This window comes from Ictalurus furcatus, chromosome 9 (assembly GCF_023375685.1).
Source record: "Ictalurus furcatus strain D&B chromosome 9, Billie_1.0, whole genome shotgun sequence".
Lineage (NCBI taxonomy): Eukaryota > Metazoa > Chordata > Actinopteri > Siluriformes > Ictaluridae > Ictalurus > Ictalurus furcatus.
In genome coordinates this window covers 17,307,575-17,327,092 of record NC_071263.1, presented here as the reverse complement: position 1 = coordinate 17,327,092, position 19,518 = coordinate 17,307,575, and the positions used below count along the sequence as shown (strand labels likewise).

The 19,518-nt window shown below is 40.3% G+C and overlaps 1 protein-coding gene across 1 annotated transcript in view; it reads right to left on the bottom strand.

Moving 5' to 3' along the window:
• The window catches only part of LOC128613038 (neuronal PAS domain-containing protein 3), a 250,812-nt gene that overhangs the window by 65,221 nt on the left and 166,073 nt on the right, over positions 1–19,518 (bottom strand). Inside the window, exon 5 of the mRNA XM_053633577.1 lies at positions 11,791–11,880. Coding sequence (XP_053489552.1) covers positions 11,791–11,880 — 90 coding nt within the window. The remainder of the gene's footprint in view (positions 1–11,790; positions 11,881–19,518) is intronic.

Sequence of the window (19,518 nt, the reverse complement as noted above, 5' to 3'; positions counted from 1 at the left end):
TGCTATTGTTAAAAGTGCTATACACATCAAATGAAACTTATTTATACAGGTAGAATTTCTTATGTTCTAGTGGTTGTGGTATTGTTTCTTGCTGCATGGGTTGCACATACCCATTGGCTTTGTGTTTGAATTTTCACACATCTGATGAGATATTGCGTTTTTTTTATTTTTTTTTAAACTCATCCACAATCTCTTTACTGATTTTAATAGAAAGACCCAATCTACAACTTAAGCCTGGATACTACCCGACTGATTGTACTCCCCTCTCCTGGGGCACACTCTGTGCTAAAAGGCTTGAATTTATTAAATGTCTAATGCATTCTCAAATAGATGTTCAAATCACCTGTTACAGTATCTTTATATTACATATCAAATCTTGGTGTATTATAAGTTGAACTTAATCCCCCCACACCCTGTTATGTAAAGAGCCATATGTCACTTATGAAAATGTTGTTAACGTTTGCACGTAAGGGCCTGCACGTTCCGTATCGGGTGGATCGTATATGTAGGAACATGAAGGAGAATATATCATACTAGACCCGTTATTAGAGCTGAGGGTTAAAAAGGGTAATACGAGTAGAAAATATAATGCATTTGTTGTGGTAACTAAATGTAATGACTGCAAATAAAATCCCAAATATGATATCTGTATTGTGTGGCTAAACATAATATGGCAAAAAATTCAAAATGGAAAAACAGCAGTACAGTTACTTTATAGAAGTCCTATTAGTTTAGAATTCTGCCCTCTTCACGTGTTTCACTTTTAAGAACGACTAAAACAAAATAAAAGTCTTAGCAAAGGGTTAGGCTGACAATGGCAGGCAGCTGCTCAGGCTTCCCAAAATGACAGCCATTTGCACTTAAATGAGAGGATTTGTGCTGGGGCAAGCCATTACCAATATGCCATATGTGAAACCGTGTCTTTATCCCACATTATTGAGGAGGGAATGAGATCTCCTTACACCATGTTGTCTGTTTCTCTCTTCCTCTCCGTCTCGTTCGCTCTCATCAAATGGGATTCCCTCTCCTCCATCACGACAACGGCCGACATGCATCACACATCGCTCCGCTTGTACCATAGTGTTCGAGTTTAAAACTGAGCTGGAACTTTTGGATGCACGTTTCTAATACCCATATCGAGCATGTCTTACCTGCTGGAGTCGAATTTGCTGCACTAATGATCATCAAAGCTGAACTAATACTCACTATCACTCATACGCTCGTCATTATCCCGCAAACTGTTTCTCGCTTGTTATGAGGCAAATGACGAGATTCCTTTTCCCATTCACGTGTCGTGTCTGATGGATGTAAAGGGATTAGAAAGTGCCTCTGGCCCAGCAGCAGATACCAAGCCAGACATTCCTCTTTCTGAATGCAGTCCTATCAGAACAGAGCCAAAAGGATGAAGAACAGATATTATACGTGCCTCAAAAACAGAGATGCGACTCGGAGGCGGAATGAGGGAGCACGCTCATCGTTCATTGCCGTCCCTGATGCTCCTCGCCTGTTTATTTGACTCCTTTATCAGTTTCGAGGTGTGCCGTACTTCTTTCTCCGTCCGCTCCCAACTCTAAGTATTGATTCATTACTAAGTATCTATCATACAGGCCAGAGTGTGCCGTGCATCATTGCAGGTGCTCCTCATGATAATGGATGGATGAAGTTATCATGCTTGTACACAAAGTGGCAGTGACATTTGGAAAAACCTCCAAGCAAATTCTTTCTCTTATCTGCTCATAGTTGTGGTACAGGGATGTCTGCTCACAGCACCCTCATTAAGTAACCGTAATTAAGTCTCATTTGTAAAAGCTCATGTACATAAACGCAGACAAATGTATTAGTCATATTAATGGAAGGGAAACTAAATAATAGTATCCAAGTTGTTCTTTCTACGAAACTAGAGCAATAAAACGAATGCAGTTTTACAGATGCTGAGATTTATTTCTGTGAAACTGCTTTATTTTTTTGCAAATTTCATCATCATCACACAGCTACAGCAAGATCTGGTCTGAAGGTCTGAGGATTAAAAAAAAAATCGTCCTCGTGCAACCTTCTATCCATGTATCTTTTTCCTTCTGCCTTTTCTCGCTGCTTCCTAAGTAATGCCCTTATTTTTTTTTCCTAGGTGAGGAAATGGTAATAGGCGGTACATATGGTGTCCACGTCTGTGCTCCTCTTTTAGAGAGGGTCAAGTCTCATCTATTATTCTCCATGGCAAGAGTCACAAGGCCTCATTGGGCTTTTTATACCCTTATATGATGGGTTTCCTGCTTCAGCCTTTAATACACAGAGCGATTACAAACACATTTTGCAGTATGTAAGAGGATCTGCCATGGTAAAGTGTCAAGCTGGCTTCTTTTTAAAAAAAAAAAAGAAGAAAAAAGAAAGAAAAGTAAGGCCAAGTAAAGGATATCATTTTAGGTGAGCTATTACCTGGGCCAAACTCACTTATTTGATTATTATTAATTACGTTTCATTCTCGTTCAATGTTTTTTAAATTTTTTTTTACAGGCTTAATTACTAATCAAGCTCCTTCTTGCAGTCCTTTATTATATTAAATAGCATATGTACTGCTACTGTTACCGTACAATATTTGGATGCACACCACATTTCCATTTCTCTGCTGGCATGTGGTGCAGTGCGTGCTGAACTTTTCACTGTGGCAGACGTTTTGTAGGATCCTGTACGGTCAATAGCATGTAATGTAATGTGGCAGAGAGATGTTGGAGTTAACATAGCTCACCTTTAACATGACTCACCTGCGAGCAGATACTGGGTTCCGCCAGCATGGTGAAATATGAGCACTCTCTTGGCCACTACTCACCTATCCATCTGTTCACTGAACTCTTTCTTTCTCTCCCTCACTCAAAAAAATAAATAAAAATCATTTCCAGAAGCACACAACTCTAAGTTCTGCTCTAGATTCACCAGTATTGTAAACTGGATAAATTTGACACGCATTGAGAAGGACACAAGTGGCCCATTTTTACCACAATTCAATGTTACAACTGCTGCTGTTTACTTTAAATTATTGTATGTTTACGGTAAATTACTACTATGTAAATAGCTCCTTTCTTAGCTCGGATAGAAAGAATATTAAAATTCTCTTATTGCCTTGTCAAAGATATTAAAGCAAAGAAATCTCCCTGTGTAAAAGCGTGAAATATCAATCTAAAAATGTTTAAATGAAACCTTATCCACCACTGATCACAAAATAGCTCAGAAATCATATTTGTCATATTCCCTATCCCAGATTCCTCCATTTCAGATCACCATTCAGATTAAAGGCAGGTAAAAAAATAATAATAAAAAAATCCCTGTGTCAGCACGCTGGAGATGTGATCGGACAGATTCAGCACCAGATATTAATAAGTGGCAGCAGACATCTAAAATGAGAGCGACCGTATCAGACATGAGCTGGAGGACAGGGGGAAATTTGGCCACTGCGCTTATCAAAGAGCCATTTAGATACGGGTGATAGCAGCAATGCTAACACACAGCCAGCTCCACACTGCTCTACATAGGTGACTGAAAACAGATCCAGTGCAACTGACTAGATAAGGCTAGTCAGATATAAGACTAGATTTAGGAAATGCCTTAATGCATTAGAAATAGAATGAACAATTTTTCAAAATATTTAACAATTACAGCAATGGGATAAAGTTAATACATTATTTATTCGTATTGATTTTGTGTCTATGAGTGTTTGTGACTCAGGATGGAAAAAAAGGACAATCTGTTAAACAAAGGCTTTTGTACAAAAGCCAAAAACAGACAATTATCTCAAAGTTCGGTGACCTTGACAATGTACTGCCAACCCATCTGCTCATGAGTTTCAGCAGTCGCCTTGTTTCTCCCAGGCGGCTTCCCTTTCTTCCATTCTTCTCAATCTATCCGTCTTTCCTCTTTTACTCTTTTGAGACACAGGGCTGACCTTGAATCAGCGTCTTCTTGTCCATATTATGGAATTATCTGAAAAGTATCTGAAAAGCAGAAGCTGATCCCAATTTCATCCGAGAAGGTTAATAAACATCACCTCCGTATCTTCACTCTGAGTTGTTTAAGCATGACTACAGCACTGTCTAGACTTACACAATAACCGTGGCAGGCTCTCCACTGCGCTTCTGTCCTGCCTCTAATTTACATTCATCCAATTATTAACAGCCCTTGTTGACTTTGAGATTCTTGTAGATACTTTTTTAGATTGTTTTTTTTTTTTTTTGGCATGATAACAAAATGAAGAAGCTGGGAACTTCGGTTCCCAAAAGAACGCTGCCCTCTGAAACCTTGACATGCACAAAGACGGGCGCGCAGACAGGCCTGCAATGCCAGGAACGATAAGGTCACCCGAGGGATTGCCGAGATTATCTCTGTCAAGCACTTGGACAGAGCACAGTCAAATGATGCATCATGCAGCCATTTTGAGGGGGAAAAAATCAATTTCTTCGCCAGATCGCTATTTGCTTTTCAAAGTGCCCTTGTAGTCTTTGGGTTGGAACATTTATCAATTTAAATGTTGTGAACTGATAATGTTTTTTAGCCATGCGCCTTGTAAAGACAGTGGCTGGCGAAGGCTGAGAAACCTTTCTCCTTTCTCTGCTGCTCCTCTCACCTGGGAGACTGGATTACAGATACAGAGTCTGTACTTACTGCTGGAGAAATAGCAGAAAAATGTAATAATTTCACCAGCTTAGTGAATAGTGACTGTTAATGACAACGTCAGAAAGGCAGCATTTGTGAAATGCATAAATCGTGCTGTTTTTATTATCATCATTATTATTATTATTATTATTATTATTACCTTCATAACGTATTACTGATATTTTCTATTGTCCTTCTGGGAATTAAATCCTGCATTCCTAGGTAAAATGTAATGGGTTATAAATCATGTATCTGTACCAGATTTGATGAATTTCGACCCTCCAGCATTGTGGAGGTTTTTCACTGTCAGCAATCATTAATGTAGATGTCAGTAACAGATGACATTTTGGTGTAAACCAAGGTTTTCTTTACAGCAGTTGGTGCAATGTGAAATGGAAATGAGTCCGAATTTAAAGATTCTTTTTAAAAGTCGATGTAGCTTTCCCTTTCAAATGGTATCAATCAAGTGCATGTAACTGCTTTACATTTAATGTTCGAAAGAAACTTATATTACCGTTTTTCTTTTATTTACTTTTGACTATGCAGATGTTGTTTATGAAAATGCATCTAAAACTAACCTTCGATCTCGCAATACAGCATGCAATAATCTCTGTAGATTTGTTATTGGTTGTTCATCTAACACTCATCACTGAATAACATATAACTTATTTAAATGGCCTACACTTAATATAAGAAGATACACTTATTGGCTGCAATTTATCTTCAAATGTTAATGTTAAATATCCTTGTAATATATTCCTCAACTGAGGCATTCTACACAGTATTTTTCCTGTTCCCACAGTTAGAAAAGTAACTGGAAAGAAAGCATTTATGTATAAGGCTCCTTCAGATTGGAATAATTTACCTTGAAATATATGATCCTTCATCATTCACATGTTTAAGAATAGTTTGTTTTCTTACTTTGAGACACAGTGTACATGCTTCAGATGATGCTATATCTATAGCCATGTACAATATACTAATATTCTATATTATATAATGTAAATATGATATAATTGCTGGGCAAACATTTGTCGTGTTCACCAATGCACTTATCCTTTTGATGTCCGTTTGTCATGTGTCTTATTTGTAGTGTGTTTGTTGAATTATTGAGTGTTTTGTTTTTGTTTTTCGTGTTACGTTACTGCTTTTTTTATTTTTGCTTGTACTGTATGTTAGGATATTAGGACTTGAAAACAAGATGCTTCATCTCAAGGGGTATATCCTAATGAATAAACTTGTATCAATCAATTAATTACGCTAAAAACGCATCCAATATCAGATTCCTATGGCATTATTTTCTTAACAACAAGAACAACAAACTAATTAAAATGACTGCATGATTCCTGCAACTCTCATACAGCATGTGCACTCTCACTCTCAAATTTACCTTCCTCTCACACTATGCACTTCTCTCTTCTTTCACACACCTGTTATGTTTGCATTTCTCTCTCGCCATAGACACTTACCTAATTCTGATCTCAAGCTCATGTGAAGTTAAGGGCTGTGGGGTCAGTGTGTGCGCGCATGTGTGTATGTGTGTGTGTGTATGTAAAGGGAAGCAGGAAGAAATTCAAGGTGGCTCAATTATACATGACCCCTCTCTGCCCTGTTTCTCTGCGCAATTCTACAAATCTGCATGCGAACACTGACCCTCAGCTGCCACAGCGTCATTAATAAAAGAGTACTTATTATCCATTTAGTGCTGTTCTGGTATTCTGCCTTGATGAGCTGTTAGAATAGCCAGGAGGAATATCCCAGAGTGCTTTGAAAAGGTTCAGGTGTGTAAAAATGTTTTAAAAAATAAATAAATAAAACCAAAACAAAACATAAATATTGCTGTTATAATAGTCATAATGTCCTTATCATAGGGCTAACAAACATAAACAGATTCCACTGGTTGTACATGTAAATGATATAACATGTAGTTATTTAAAAAAAACCCTACATTTTCACTCACATATTCATACTGAAGAACAACACTGGGATATTTTAAATCATAATATTTGACTCAATTGGTTAACACGCTGATTCCCAAACTTACACCTATGGATATTACTTTTATCAATAAAATCAGATTAGCTTTAGAGCACACCATTTCCACATTTGCTACCCATTTAAGCTTTTTTCATGAAAAGAAAATACAATTAACAAATACACAAACAATAAAATACCCACAACTGATTCAATTATTTGATTAGCGGCAAAAAGTACTTCGCAAAATAGCTTGGTGTCAGACAGATGGCAGGAGAGGCTAATGCAGGAGGCAGAGCAGGGTGTAAAGTGTGGAAGAATGAGGGATGGGATAAAGGAGGATGCAGAGCTGATCTCCACACAAAGATGTGATCAGACATTCAGGCAGATGGTTATGCTAATATATTCAATAGTCCTCCTCTCTGTGTAGGGGTTGCAGCATGGGGGGCAGTGCGGGCGGAGATGGGAGGCGAATAGAGGGGAGGGGTTGAGCTGGGTGTGGAATAAAAAGGGGGGAAGGTCTGGATGGATCTCAGGTGGCAAACCCTATGCTTTATCTCAGTAGACTCCAAAGCAGGCCTGCTCTCCCCCCCCCCAAAACTGTGGTGTTCACTCATGAACTAGAGTCTCTGCCAATGCAGATAGGAGGGGCTGGCCGCAGGCACTCCAAACCCATCACCATCGCCAAACACGACTGACAACTGAGAGAGGACAAATTCCTCTACCATATGGTGGATTACACATGGCCTTCACATGTCGCCGAGTGTACAGTGATGCTGTGCTTCCAGCTACACGCGAGGGGTTAAATCGAAAGCCTCCATGGCAGATGAGGACTCAGATGCTGTGTGTATTCCAGATGTATCAATTTCCTTGGATATCCAGTCCATGCGAGTGCATATGCTGTACTGGCAGGGGTGCAGGCTGAATAATGGCCACCTTCCAAAAGCTAATATTCTTTTGGCTGGAATAATGCAATTATTATTTTCCTAGCCATCAGCCTTGGCACACAATGCCATCTGTTACACGAAACAAACATACACATCTCCATTTAGAAAACAGACAGCTGCCCAGTCGCAAGCTGTACCTCCACATTAGCCATGCAGGGAGACTGCAGGGATTCCACTGACCCTGCAACAAGGTCATACAAACCCCTCATCCAGCCTGCGACCATGCACTATGCTTATTACTTTACAAACCACGTAAGGAAGGCCCGAGTGGCATGATTATATTCCTGCCACTCAATTTGTGCCGTGGGATGGCTTATTGAATGGCACCACTGCAAATCTGGTGATTAATCTAGAAAGACGGCTACCCATCCATCACATATTAATTATTGGAAATGAACTAATCACCCTCCTCATAAGCCAAATAGTAGCGGAGGACAGAATAACTAAGACACGAGACGAATTTGGCAGCATATGCCTATTTACATGCAGAAGTGAAATGATCATGGCTATTAGCACAACAAAAATGGTTAAATGGCCATCTGGTGGAGTGAATAATAGGGGTAAGAATCGCCGTGATTCACCTACTGTCAAACACGGGCCTCATTATCAGAGGAATCTGGAAGTGGAGTCACAAACAGCGGTGATAAGAGAGCAAGAACACATCCACTCCCTTCAGTTCGACCACGCTGTGTGCATTATCAAATAGCTAAGGGCATCTGCTGAGGTTGTACAGCATCACAATAGTGTCTGCAATACAAGAGGAGAAGCTTGTTCGCGCTGTAAAAACCTGTTAGGTGCTCCAGTCTGCACACATTAATGTAACACAAGGTGGTCAATAGCCACAAAGGGAAAAGCAATTTCACATCACTCTTTCATTCAGCTCGGGGGACGTACGCGGAAAAAAAGGTGGGGAAAGGATATGAAAATGTTCTCCTGGGTGCAAAGCCCAAAAAAATGCCTTTGGAGAGAGAGAGAGATCAAAATTTCACAGGCTTGTCTATGAAAAACGGCTTTCCTTGCATCACAAGGAAATGAAATTTCATTCACATGGAATTTTTTATTTAACTTTTTAAAAACACACACACACACACACACACACACACACACATACTTGGAGGTGACAACCTCTTCCAATTTAACGTTTTATTCTTTATCACATAACTGCAGTTAGCCAAGGCTTTAAATCTCAGCAAGAAGCTGTGAAGTTTATCAGATATAATTGTGGCATTATCCGGCACCACTGTCTCTCTGCTGTTGTAGACAGGAGAAGATACTTTATATCTACCATCAAAGACCTGAGGAAGGGTGCGATTGAGAGATTAGCACACCTTTACTTCTGCTGGAAGCCTCAGTCTCTCTCTGCGAATAAAACTAGGATCTGAAATGTCCGTAAGATTGAGCAGTGGTGCTAAAAGGTCATGCTATCGACTGTGGCCCGATGTAATGACTAGATGACGATTCAAGTCTTGAATGTCTAATGACGTCCATCATTAGCTCTTAAAATCTCATGGCCGATGCATCGATGGTAAAAAAAATTATGAGTGACCTTCACTTTACCATGTGTCAGATGTTCACAAGTCCCTGAGGTCCAAGTCCAAGTCAAGCCTCAAGTCTCTGATGTGGAGTCCAAGTGGAGTCCAAGTCTCAAGTCTTTGAGGTGGAGTCCAAGTCAAGTCTCAAGTATTTGAGGTGGAGTCCAAGTCAAGCCTCAAGTCTCTGAGGTGGAGTCAAGTCAAGCCTCAAGTCTCTGAGGTGGAGTCCAAGTCAAGCCTCAAGTCCCTGAGGTGGAGTCCAAGTCAAGCCACAAGTCTTTGAGGTGGAGTCCAAGTCAAGTCTCAAGTATTTGAGGTGGAGTCCAAGTCAAGCCACAAGTCTTTGAGGTGGAGTCCAAGTCAAGCCTCAAGTCTCTGAGGTGGAGTCCAAGTCAAGCCTCAAGTCTCTGAGGTGGAGTCCAAGTCAAGCCTCAAGTCTCTGAGGTAGAGTCCACGTCAAGCCACAAGTCTTTGAGGTGGAGTCCAAGTCAAGCCTCAAGTCTCTGAGGTGGAGTCCAAGTCAAATCTCACGTCTTTGTTCCTTTTTTTAAACAATAGTTCTTTCAGCTAGTTATTATAATTAACAGTGTATGAGGCTAAATGAAATTTGAAATATTAAAACTGATTACTTCTACAGAATGTCTTGTTCATTTATTCACAATTGTCTAATAAAGCACACAGGGTTTTAAATCATTAATTTCATTTTTATACACAATCAAAAAACAATTACTTTCAAACTATTACATTTGATCCAATTTTTGTCATTTTTTTATTGGAAATTCAGTTTGAAGCAAACTTACAGCATGACTAGCTTGATTACTCTCCCTTCAAAGTGCCCTTCGGAGGGAGATTTAAACCTTTTGAATGCAGAGACTCTCACCATGTGAAAAACGTGCTGTGTATTTTGGGCTATTTGATTAGTTTGCTGTAGTTCTCAAGCAATGATGGGTAAGGTAGTCTTCCAGTGAGCGCCAGCGATAACAAAACCCCCGTGTATAGATACAATTTAACTTGGTAAACTCAGATATTATATGCATATGTTACTTAATACTTGGGGGGGGGGGGGTGAAAAGGACATGGAAACATTTGTACTTCTTGTAAATGGCCAGCACGCAAGCCCCTGACAGGATGGCACGATGATTATCACAAGGTAAGACTTGGCTATATTGTTATTTTTTTGTTTGTTGTTCGTTTATATAACAGCACTTTTCCAATGGGTGATGAACACGTGCCTTCAGATGCGTCACGTAAGTATATAATAATGCTGGCTTGGTGTGTTTAGAGATGAATTGTTGTGATATTTGCTGCTGCAGCGCATACTGATCAGGAATGAATAGAAAAATGTGGTGTTTGATGCTGTCATGTGGGGTAGTAAAGAGAGTCTCTGTCTTCAAGTCCAAGTCAAGTCTCGAGTCAGTTGTTCACGAGTCCAAGTCAAGTCATTTTTTTTGCGACTTAAGTGCGACTCGAGTCCAAGTCGCAGACTCGAGTTTCCATCTCTGCCATGTGTGTCATAACATAGTATATCAAGAACCTGCTTCTGCACACACCATAAAGTACATATGTTCCATAATCTGTTTATGTAACATGGTGATATAGTCTTCGAGCCAGAAAACACACATGACAATATGCGTTTTTGGAAGAAGTTGCCTCTGTTTCAGCAATGATAAAAAATTTTTACCAGCTAATTCATTAATATTCTGCAATCATAGAATAACAATCAAGAGGAAATCTACCTTAAACAATTCAGAGCCTAGTCAAATTTTAAAGTTTAAACCACACTAATTAGCATTGAAAATAATTAACTAGGATGCACACTTTTTTTGCACTCTAAAACAGATTAACAAGCTATAAAGTTACCGGCAATTAAGATGAGGAGAATCACAGGATCAGCTTAGCCATGTAAGATAATAAACTCTACTCCTACTAAAGACTTAACAAGCCCTTTATCAGCAGGCCAAGCTCCCGACTGCAGATAAAACCCACATTAAAGATAAGTACAATAGATTCTGCAAACTTTGGGGACAACTAATCAATTATTTGATAAAAATCATCAATCAATTAATGCTGAATTAAATTAGAATTTGCCTTAGCCTACTTCAGCTGCAAATAACTCATCAATTTAATCTTTTAATCTGGTAGAATATAGGCTGTTTTCATTTTACCCACATGCACCATTTTCTTCAAGTTTTGGATTGTTAAAACCAATGGCACTGTTACCACCTGCTTGGAAAGTTGAAATATTCTATAAAACATCTATTGTCTAAAGACAAGTGAGAGATTATTTTTACTCAATCTGATGCCAGTGACTTCCGGTGGTGTATTATAGACGGACAATTAAAGCTGACTCAATCAGCTGGCAGTGGACTTATTTAATGAACACAGGACCTGAACCAAAATCAGTTGAGTCTCTCCAGTTTTCAGGATTGAGCTAAACTAGACAGAGCCATGTGGAAACTCAAGGTCACTTACACACACCTTCCCAGCCACTTACATTATTCATTACTAGGTTCTAGCCAATAGGACCAGACTGTAATAATCATCTTGCATTAGATTCTCTTCACAAAAAATATGTAGCACTGAAAAGTGAAAATTAAAGACTAGGCAACTGACAGGCAAGGTGTTAAATTACCACTAGTGTGTCAGGACTGGCTTTCAGATGTATAGAAGGAGAAGAAATTTGAACATGCGTTCACCTGTGAAAGGCCGAGGTATATGGACACGGTCTCTGAGATGTACAAAAACCTCCCCTCCTTGTTTAGTGCAAATACGAATCCATCCAGGGACTGTGGAAAGAGAGAGAAAGAGAGAGAAAGGAAGAAGAAGTGAGTGAGACGATACATACAAAGGGCTTGTTTTTAAAACCAGAAGGATTCCTCACATTTTCCTCCTACAACCTCAATCAACACTGCAGAAAAAAAACAATAGAACCCCTCACAGAATTTGTAATGGTTTTACTGGTTATAATGGAAATTGTATTGGTTTCAATGGAATCTGTAATGGTCCCTGTGGGTCTCTACTGGTAATTTGTTTAATTCTATTGGTGGCATGTTATGTCTAGTGGATATCATTAAGGACTAATAATGGTATTGGTTTTAATGGTTACCTGATCGTTTGTAATGGTATTTGTAGTGGAAACCACTAGCATTTCTTTTGGGTTTTTTTTCAGCAGGTAAGGCCTTGTAGAGGGCATTGAACACAAAGTAACAACATGAATCATACCAGACACAAATAATGAACAAACCATGATGAATAATGAATACATGAAGCTGTCACTACAAAAGGACACATTCCTGATAATAATACAGGATTTTCAAACAGGATTCTGTAATGTTTCCCACTTTACATGCATATAATTAGGCATTTTGGACTATGAAAAGTCTTGTTCTGTGAAGATCACTGCTGGAGATTCAGGGACTAGGCGTCCAACAGGCAACAATTAAGGTACTGAGGTCAGCTAGGTTAATTACATTTTGTCCCCTACTGATTCAGATAATCTGCAGGGCCTGCTAAGCACAGGCATGAGGCAGCAGAGACAGAGAGAGATGTGTAAGTAACAAATGAAAAAAAAAGGCTTGCTCACAAGAAAAGAAAGAGCTGAAGAAAAAAAGCACAACGTTGCACACAATGCCCCAGTCGATCTGATCACCTTTTTATGAAAATGAGGTTTACACAGATGGGGCAGAGGAGCGTCTCTCTTTTTTCTTTCTCGTTCTCGTTTATTTCCAGCTCTAAAAAGAGCAGCAGCAGCTGGCGAGAGGAGCGCATGGTCTCTACCCGCCGATAAAACAGCATAGCCCTGGGCTATTTACAGCACGCTGATATGCAGCTGACAACAGGAGCTCCCATAGCGCTCCGCCAGAGCCCGACAGCCTCCCCAAACACACATCTGCTAGCACCAGTGCTTAGCTTACACTTTACATTACACTGCCTTAATGTTGCCGCTAACGCTCGCTATGACACTTCACAGTACACAGCGCAGGATTTAGTTCAATTTGGTACAATTTATATGAACTGTGTTTATGCTAGCAGTGACACATTTTTTTCCAGACTCTGTATCATTATATGCTAATCTAATGCGATTTGATTACGTTATGTCTGTACTAAACCTTAATTATATCATCTCTGGAGCGTGAGAATAAATATTAGCCTACATAATATTAGGCTAACAGCATGCTACACATTAGCTAGCACTAACAAGAATAATAGTAAAGCTTATAGCAGATAATGTAGTAGGGCTAGTTCGTGTAACAAAGGTTAGCATGTTAAATATACTCGACAGAGTGCTTTTGAAGGCTAAGATAACACTATTGATTCCAAAGGGAAAAGACAAGGCACAAATACACACAAGAAATAAAGTAAGAATAAACTAAAGAAAAAAAATAGGACATATGCAAAGTTATTTCAGGCTTAGCATTTGCTCTAAAACTGAAATAACCAAGATTTGAAAGATATGTGCAGTATGACCATGACCTTGTGAACAACGTTCATACAAAGAATATATATATTGCTTCAGGGGTTTCCTCCGGGTACTCCAGTTCCCTCCCCCAATCCAAAGACATGCCTTGTAGGCTAATTGGCATTTCCAAATTGTCTATAGTGTGTGTATGTGTGTGATTGTGCCCTGTGATGGGTTGGCACCCTGTCTAGGGTGTCCCCCACATTGTACCCCGAGTCCCCTGGGATAGGCTCCAGGCTCCCCGCGACCCTGTGTAGGATAAACATTATAGAAAATGGATGGATGGATGGTGCAACCACACATGACATGATGTAGTTACCTCAGGTAACACTTAACCTAATCCTGTGTCTGTTTTGAGTCTATCACAATTCCCACCCTTCATGTCAGTCGATAGTACTCTGCTTCTGTTGGGACTGTATCCTCCCCACACATCAGTGGAGGATCTTCTCAACCTTGTTACTGCGTAGCGTCAGATCTGGCACTGCTACGATTCCTGCATCCCCACAGAGCCAACCCTGGCAGTCAGAGAGGATTGCCAGCAGTGGCCTCCAGCTACTCTCCAATCATCTACTGGCTGTTCGTCTCTGAAAGTGCGGGGCAGCAGAGCCAGGTCTCTGGAGGAGCGCCTAGTCGCCTCCGTCAGCCTCCCCGTCGTGATAAACGGCCTCTGTTTACAGGCTAACCACTGGGTAAAATGCCCTATAAATCACACGGCAGACAAACTTCTGGGGGAGAAATGTGTTACATTAGGATGGGCCTTTTATGTCATTTGTTTAAAACAGTCATGCCTCACGAGCCTCCTCGCGTTTTCTCTCCCTCTCACTCCCTGCAGAGCTGAGGAGGGAAGAAGAATATCCTGAATAAGCTGCAGTGGTGCTGTGGAGAGCTCTGAGCTGGCTAGGGACTGGATCCCAGGTGATGTGTCTGACCTTTGGTGGAAGGCTGTAAGCTGATTGAGACTAGATTGAGTTAGGACAGATGGGTTGGCGCTTGCCAGGAAACACATGAAGAACTTTTTGAACTAGGAACTTCAGTCAGGGAACTGAAGCTTTAGTGCTCTGATCTACAGCTGTCGCTTCACACCAGTATATTGCCCCTTATTCAAGGCACAAAATTTAGAACAAGATGTTAAAGTGGATCAATATTTTTCATCACTTGTGGTTTAATACTTGAGGCTAAGATGTAAACCGAATAAGACATATGAACACCATGATTTAGAGCAATAACACCATCCAGACGTGCTGCCCTAGAGGAGAAAATGCTGCCTCTATCCAAAGTGTCTTATGTTTTCCTAATAGAGGACAAATACGCTAGAGGTGAAGGACATGTGCTGACAAACATCAATCTACTCCCAGTGCCCTGCACAAATCCACGCCACCGTGCTGCCGTATTTACACACACAAGCAGACACTGGCCTTGTTGACCATTAACGCATCATAAATTATTAGGCCAAGAAAAAAAAATAGAGTAGAGAGAAGAAGGGCAGCTGGTAACTGGGGCGTACCACATGTTCAGACGCTACCAAGGTCCCCTCATTCCTCCGACCCTTCACACATCCAACCCCTTAAAAACAATCACTGCAATCAAAGCAAGCAGGGCTGATTAACTCTGTGTATGTGTATCTATTTGAGAGGAGGACCGCGCGACAAAGAGAATCTTATCGTGAACGGATGGATCCCCGCAATATTTTTTTTTAAAACTCGAGAAAATAAAATATACGATGAGGGGATGTACTGACAAGTATTTCCACAATTGGCAACCCTTTATTTCTTATTTCATGGAGTGAATGGATGGATCTCATTATTAGCCTCTCTCCCTTCCACAGATACACTCGAAAACACACCGATCCAAAGGAGAGATGTAGAGGGTGCTCTTACTCAATACACAAATCACAGAAAATCACATAACAGCCCTGAGATAAGCTAGCATATGGGTTACAGTGTAAGATGTGCATGTGTATTACGTATGTGTGTGTGTGTGTGTGTGTGTTTATAAGAGAGGGACATAATGGACAGAGAGAGAAATCAGGTATATTTATATTATAGAGACAGACAGACAGAGTGAGGGAATGATTAGGGGCTTTAAAAGACATCTTATCAGAACTAGTCCATTGCCATGGGAGCTGGGAAAAATATATTTTTCACTCAAGTCAATTTCAAAGCTGACAAGCCATGTAGAAATGTGCAAATATGGATGCAGAGTATTGATTTATTTATTGAAGGCCCTAGCTCGGGGGATGCTCAAATCACTCATCTTACCCCACGTTGGGAGCTCCTTCGAATAAAAGCATCGTTATAACATTTATTTCAGATGGAGCTTAGCAGTGGAGAAAAGATCTCAGCTCCTACTCAACATGACATATTTATTGGCCCAATTTATAGGCACAGTGACCCACTGCAGCCATCTGTTATAAAAAAAAAAAGACACTGGACTACATGTAACAAAGCATCCTTTTGAACAGAGGATTTCCCCTTATCACCTCAGTGTCAGACTTCACATTAATCCATATGTCCATTTTCCATACCTTATCCTACACAGGGTCACGGGGGAGCCTGGAGCCTATCCCAAGGAACTCAGGGCATAAGGTGGGGGACACCCTGGATGGGCACAATCGCACACACATTCAATTTGGAAATGCCAATCAGCCTACATGCATGTCTTTGGACTGGAAGAGGAAACTGGAGTACCCGGAGGAACCCCCGAAGCACGGGGATTCGAACCCCCCAACCCCGGAGGTGCGAAGTAAACGTACTAACCACTAAGCCACTGTGTCCCCTCACTTCACATTCATTTATTTAAAAAAAAATTACTGTGCACTGTGTGTTTTAATTGTCAAATATACAGTCAAGAGTAAATGTTTGCAATCAAGTGGTTTTTGAATGGAGAAAGGAATCTGTATATACAAAAAAAAGGTATTTCAAGAGATTACAATGAAATGTGGGTGTATACAAAGCAAACCCAACAGAAAATGGAGCAAAAAGATTTGGTAGTGTGTGTGTGTGTGTTTGCGTGTCGGTGCTGAATAGTACCACTGAGAAAAATTATAAGCAGCTGAGATGATATGAAAGAGAATGGAGACAATTATGCAAGAAAATGGTAGGCATAGACCACACTCCTGTTATTAGAGAAAATTTATTTTACATACAGGACTGATATTAACTCCTAATATATTAAAATACTCTTTATTTTAAATGTACATTTTTTCTACAAGAAATAAAACCTAACACACTAAATGTCTTGTATGTAATTTATCTGTCATACTCATTTCAGCCTAAAGAAATATAAAACTATGCACTTAACTGTACACACACTACAGAAAGAAAACTAATTAAAAAAAAAAAAAAAAGGTTGCATGACCCGGTACAATACATGCAAACACGGGGGAAAAAATCGTTATTCACCATGAGTTGTTTGAAACTACTTAGTCAGCCATATTCCCCCATGTCTGATTAGTTTATCATTAGAAATACCCATAAAACGAGCTAAATTGTGTGGACGGCTGATATATAAAATCTAAATTAGCCTACTGCGGAGGGTGAGAAAGACAGAGGAAGAGAGAGAGAGAAAGAGAGGAAAAACAAAATATGATCAGCGCACTTGAAGAGCAGAGAGTGAACATGAATTTTTCCCTGTCCGTGGTGTGGAAAAGTTCCTTCGGGTGATGAGGCAACAATATTGTTTCTACCTCCCTGCGTGTCTGGATTTAATTAAGTGATAACAGTCACCTTCGGGTGGTGGCACAAGACAATAATATCAGAGTTAAGAGAAAGTGCTGAGGAGACTGGGCTCTCCCTGTTATCGAGAGAGAGAGAGAGAGAGAGAGAGAGAGAGAGAGATTTACCTGTTATACAAACTCCATCTTGGCTTTAGTCAGGTTAGTTTCTGGGAATATTTTCTAAGTCTAATCGGAGTGTGGGGGTGGGAGGGGGGTGGGGTCTGGTTTAAGAGGATTTACTTTAACTCTAAGAGGATTAATTCTAATTTGAATGCTTATGTGTTTAAACACAGGCTTAATAAAATGATATGACGTCCATACAAACAAATGAAAGGCCTGGCTTAGTCAGGAGGTGACTGCCAGCTAGGAGCTGACACTAAACCAACACTGAGGTTAAAATACATGTGTACCATCTACACACCCGTATATATGCACACACAGTGAGACTTTCCTGTGGCACGCTGCTCTATTCTTAAGGACATGGGGGAAAAAAAGGAGGATGGCTGAATAGAAGAAAAAAAAAAAACAAAGAGAAGAAAAGACTTGAGGTCTTGAGTGACCTCAAAAACTACTGAAGGACAGGATAGATAGCATAAAGAAAAAGCCACGATGTTTGCCAGGCCATTAAGATGATTACAAAAAAAAGTATAGTACCTGAAAGTCAACAAAGACGCCCCTCTAAATCCAGACTCAAGTTGCTCAATGGTATAATATTCATTTCTAAAAGCTTGCCTAGCCAACATAGGCGAACATGAGTGGCTTATTGAAAGCAGTGTAGTATTGTAAGTCGAAGACCCCGTTATGAGAGACAGGATGTAAAAAGCGCTGAGGGTCAGTCTCCTTACAGCTCTCCAGCACCCGACAGAGACCCATCATCAAAAGGTTCCATTACAGCAGCAGGCTGGCATCATAATTACACCATAATCAGCTCGGCAGCGAGGGCCTGTGGAGTGGCCCGGGGCTCGCAAAGGTATGCTCAGGGTATATGAATCACAGCGAGGTCAGCGCAACCAGACGGCGGCCTTCTCTTCAGCGCACTCAGGCCTGCACAGAGGGGTCTAGTGCTGGCTGAAGTGGCTATCGAATCATAGCGTTTTTCTAAAATGGATCCTCTTTTGATGATGAGCTCATACTATTGAACCATTTTCGAATGGTGAGGCTCGGCAGATCCGTTTTATTACAAGTTCATGTTTGATGTGCTTACTCATTCAAAATCGCGTACGAGCATCGTGATATCAAACAAAAGATAAGATAATACTTTTATTAATCTCCAGACGGAGAAATTTGGGAGAGTAATAGCAGTAAAAGTAACGTAATTACAGATATTGAGGTTTGTTGATGGGTTCCAAGGCTAGCTGAGCTCCTGAAGTCCTACTGGCAATGAGGACCTTCAAGCTGCCAAGCGTAATTGCCTTCTCTGCAGCTTTCAGCACTCAGAAAAAGACTCACACAAGGACCACACACACAGACACACAAACACACACACAAACAAACTGCAGCGATGCATCTTAAGAAATCACATAGGGTCTGACCACCACAGTCTAATTATGCTAATTGCTGCAATGCCCTTGCTTTATTTATGCATGGTGGCTAAGATAAATAAAAGGAAATTGCTTTGGATCTAACTGTATTCATTTCAGAATGCAAACTAGCTTGTGTTTGTTATGAGATTGCTGATCTGTTTACCCCTGAAATTTTGCAGGTAATTGCAATTTTGATTGTACATTTATTTTTCCCAGTGACAGTCCCACGACTGCATCTGTCTTCAGTTTTTATAATTAAATGCTTTGTAATATTTAAAGCACATCAAATGGAAGGAAGGCAGCACACGTTAGACTATTTCATTCAGCAGACTGAATAGCTCACTCAGGGGGACGGGGATAAGCTCGCAGAATGGAGACGCACGAGCTGAATGCGTTTCAAGTTCTGTGGTGTTGCTGAAGTAAATATTGAAATGTTGAGGAAGTGTGTCAGGGGACATGGGGTGAATTGGTGTTGCGAAAAGGAATAAAACATAAGGTGTGCAGAATAGTTTCCTGCTTGATGCGTTCACAGTTTTTACAATTAGTCTGGATGGTTTATACATCACATGAATCTGAAGCATCGAAAAGCGGCTGTAATACCAATCGACCTTTCGTACACGCTGTGCAGCTCAATCTGCCTGTGGATAAAATATCCCTAATATTTACATAGCAGATTTAAAACAACCCACAGAAATGAAGTTACAATATGAACATTGCATGTTACATG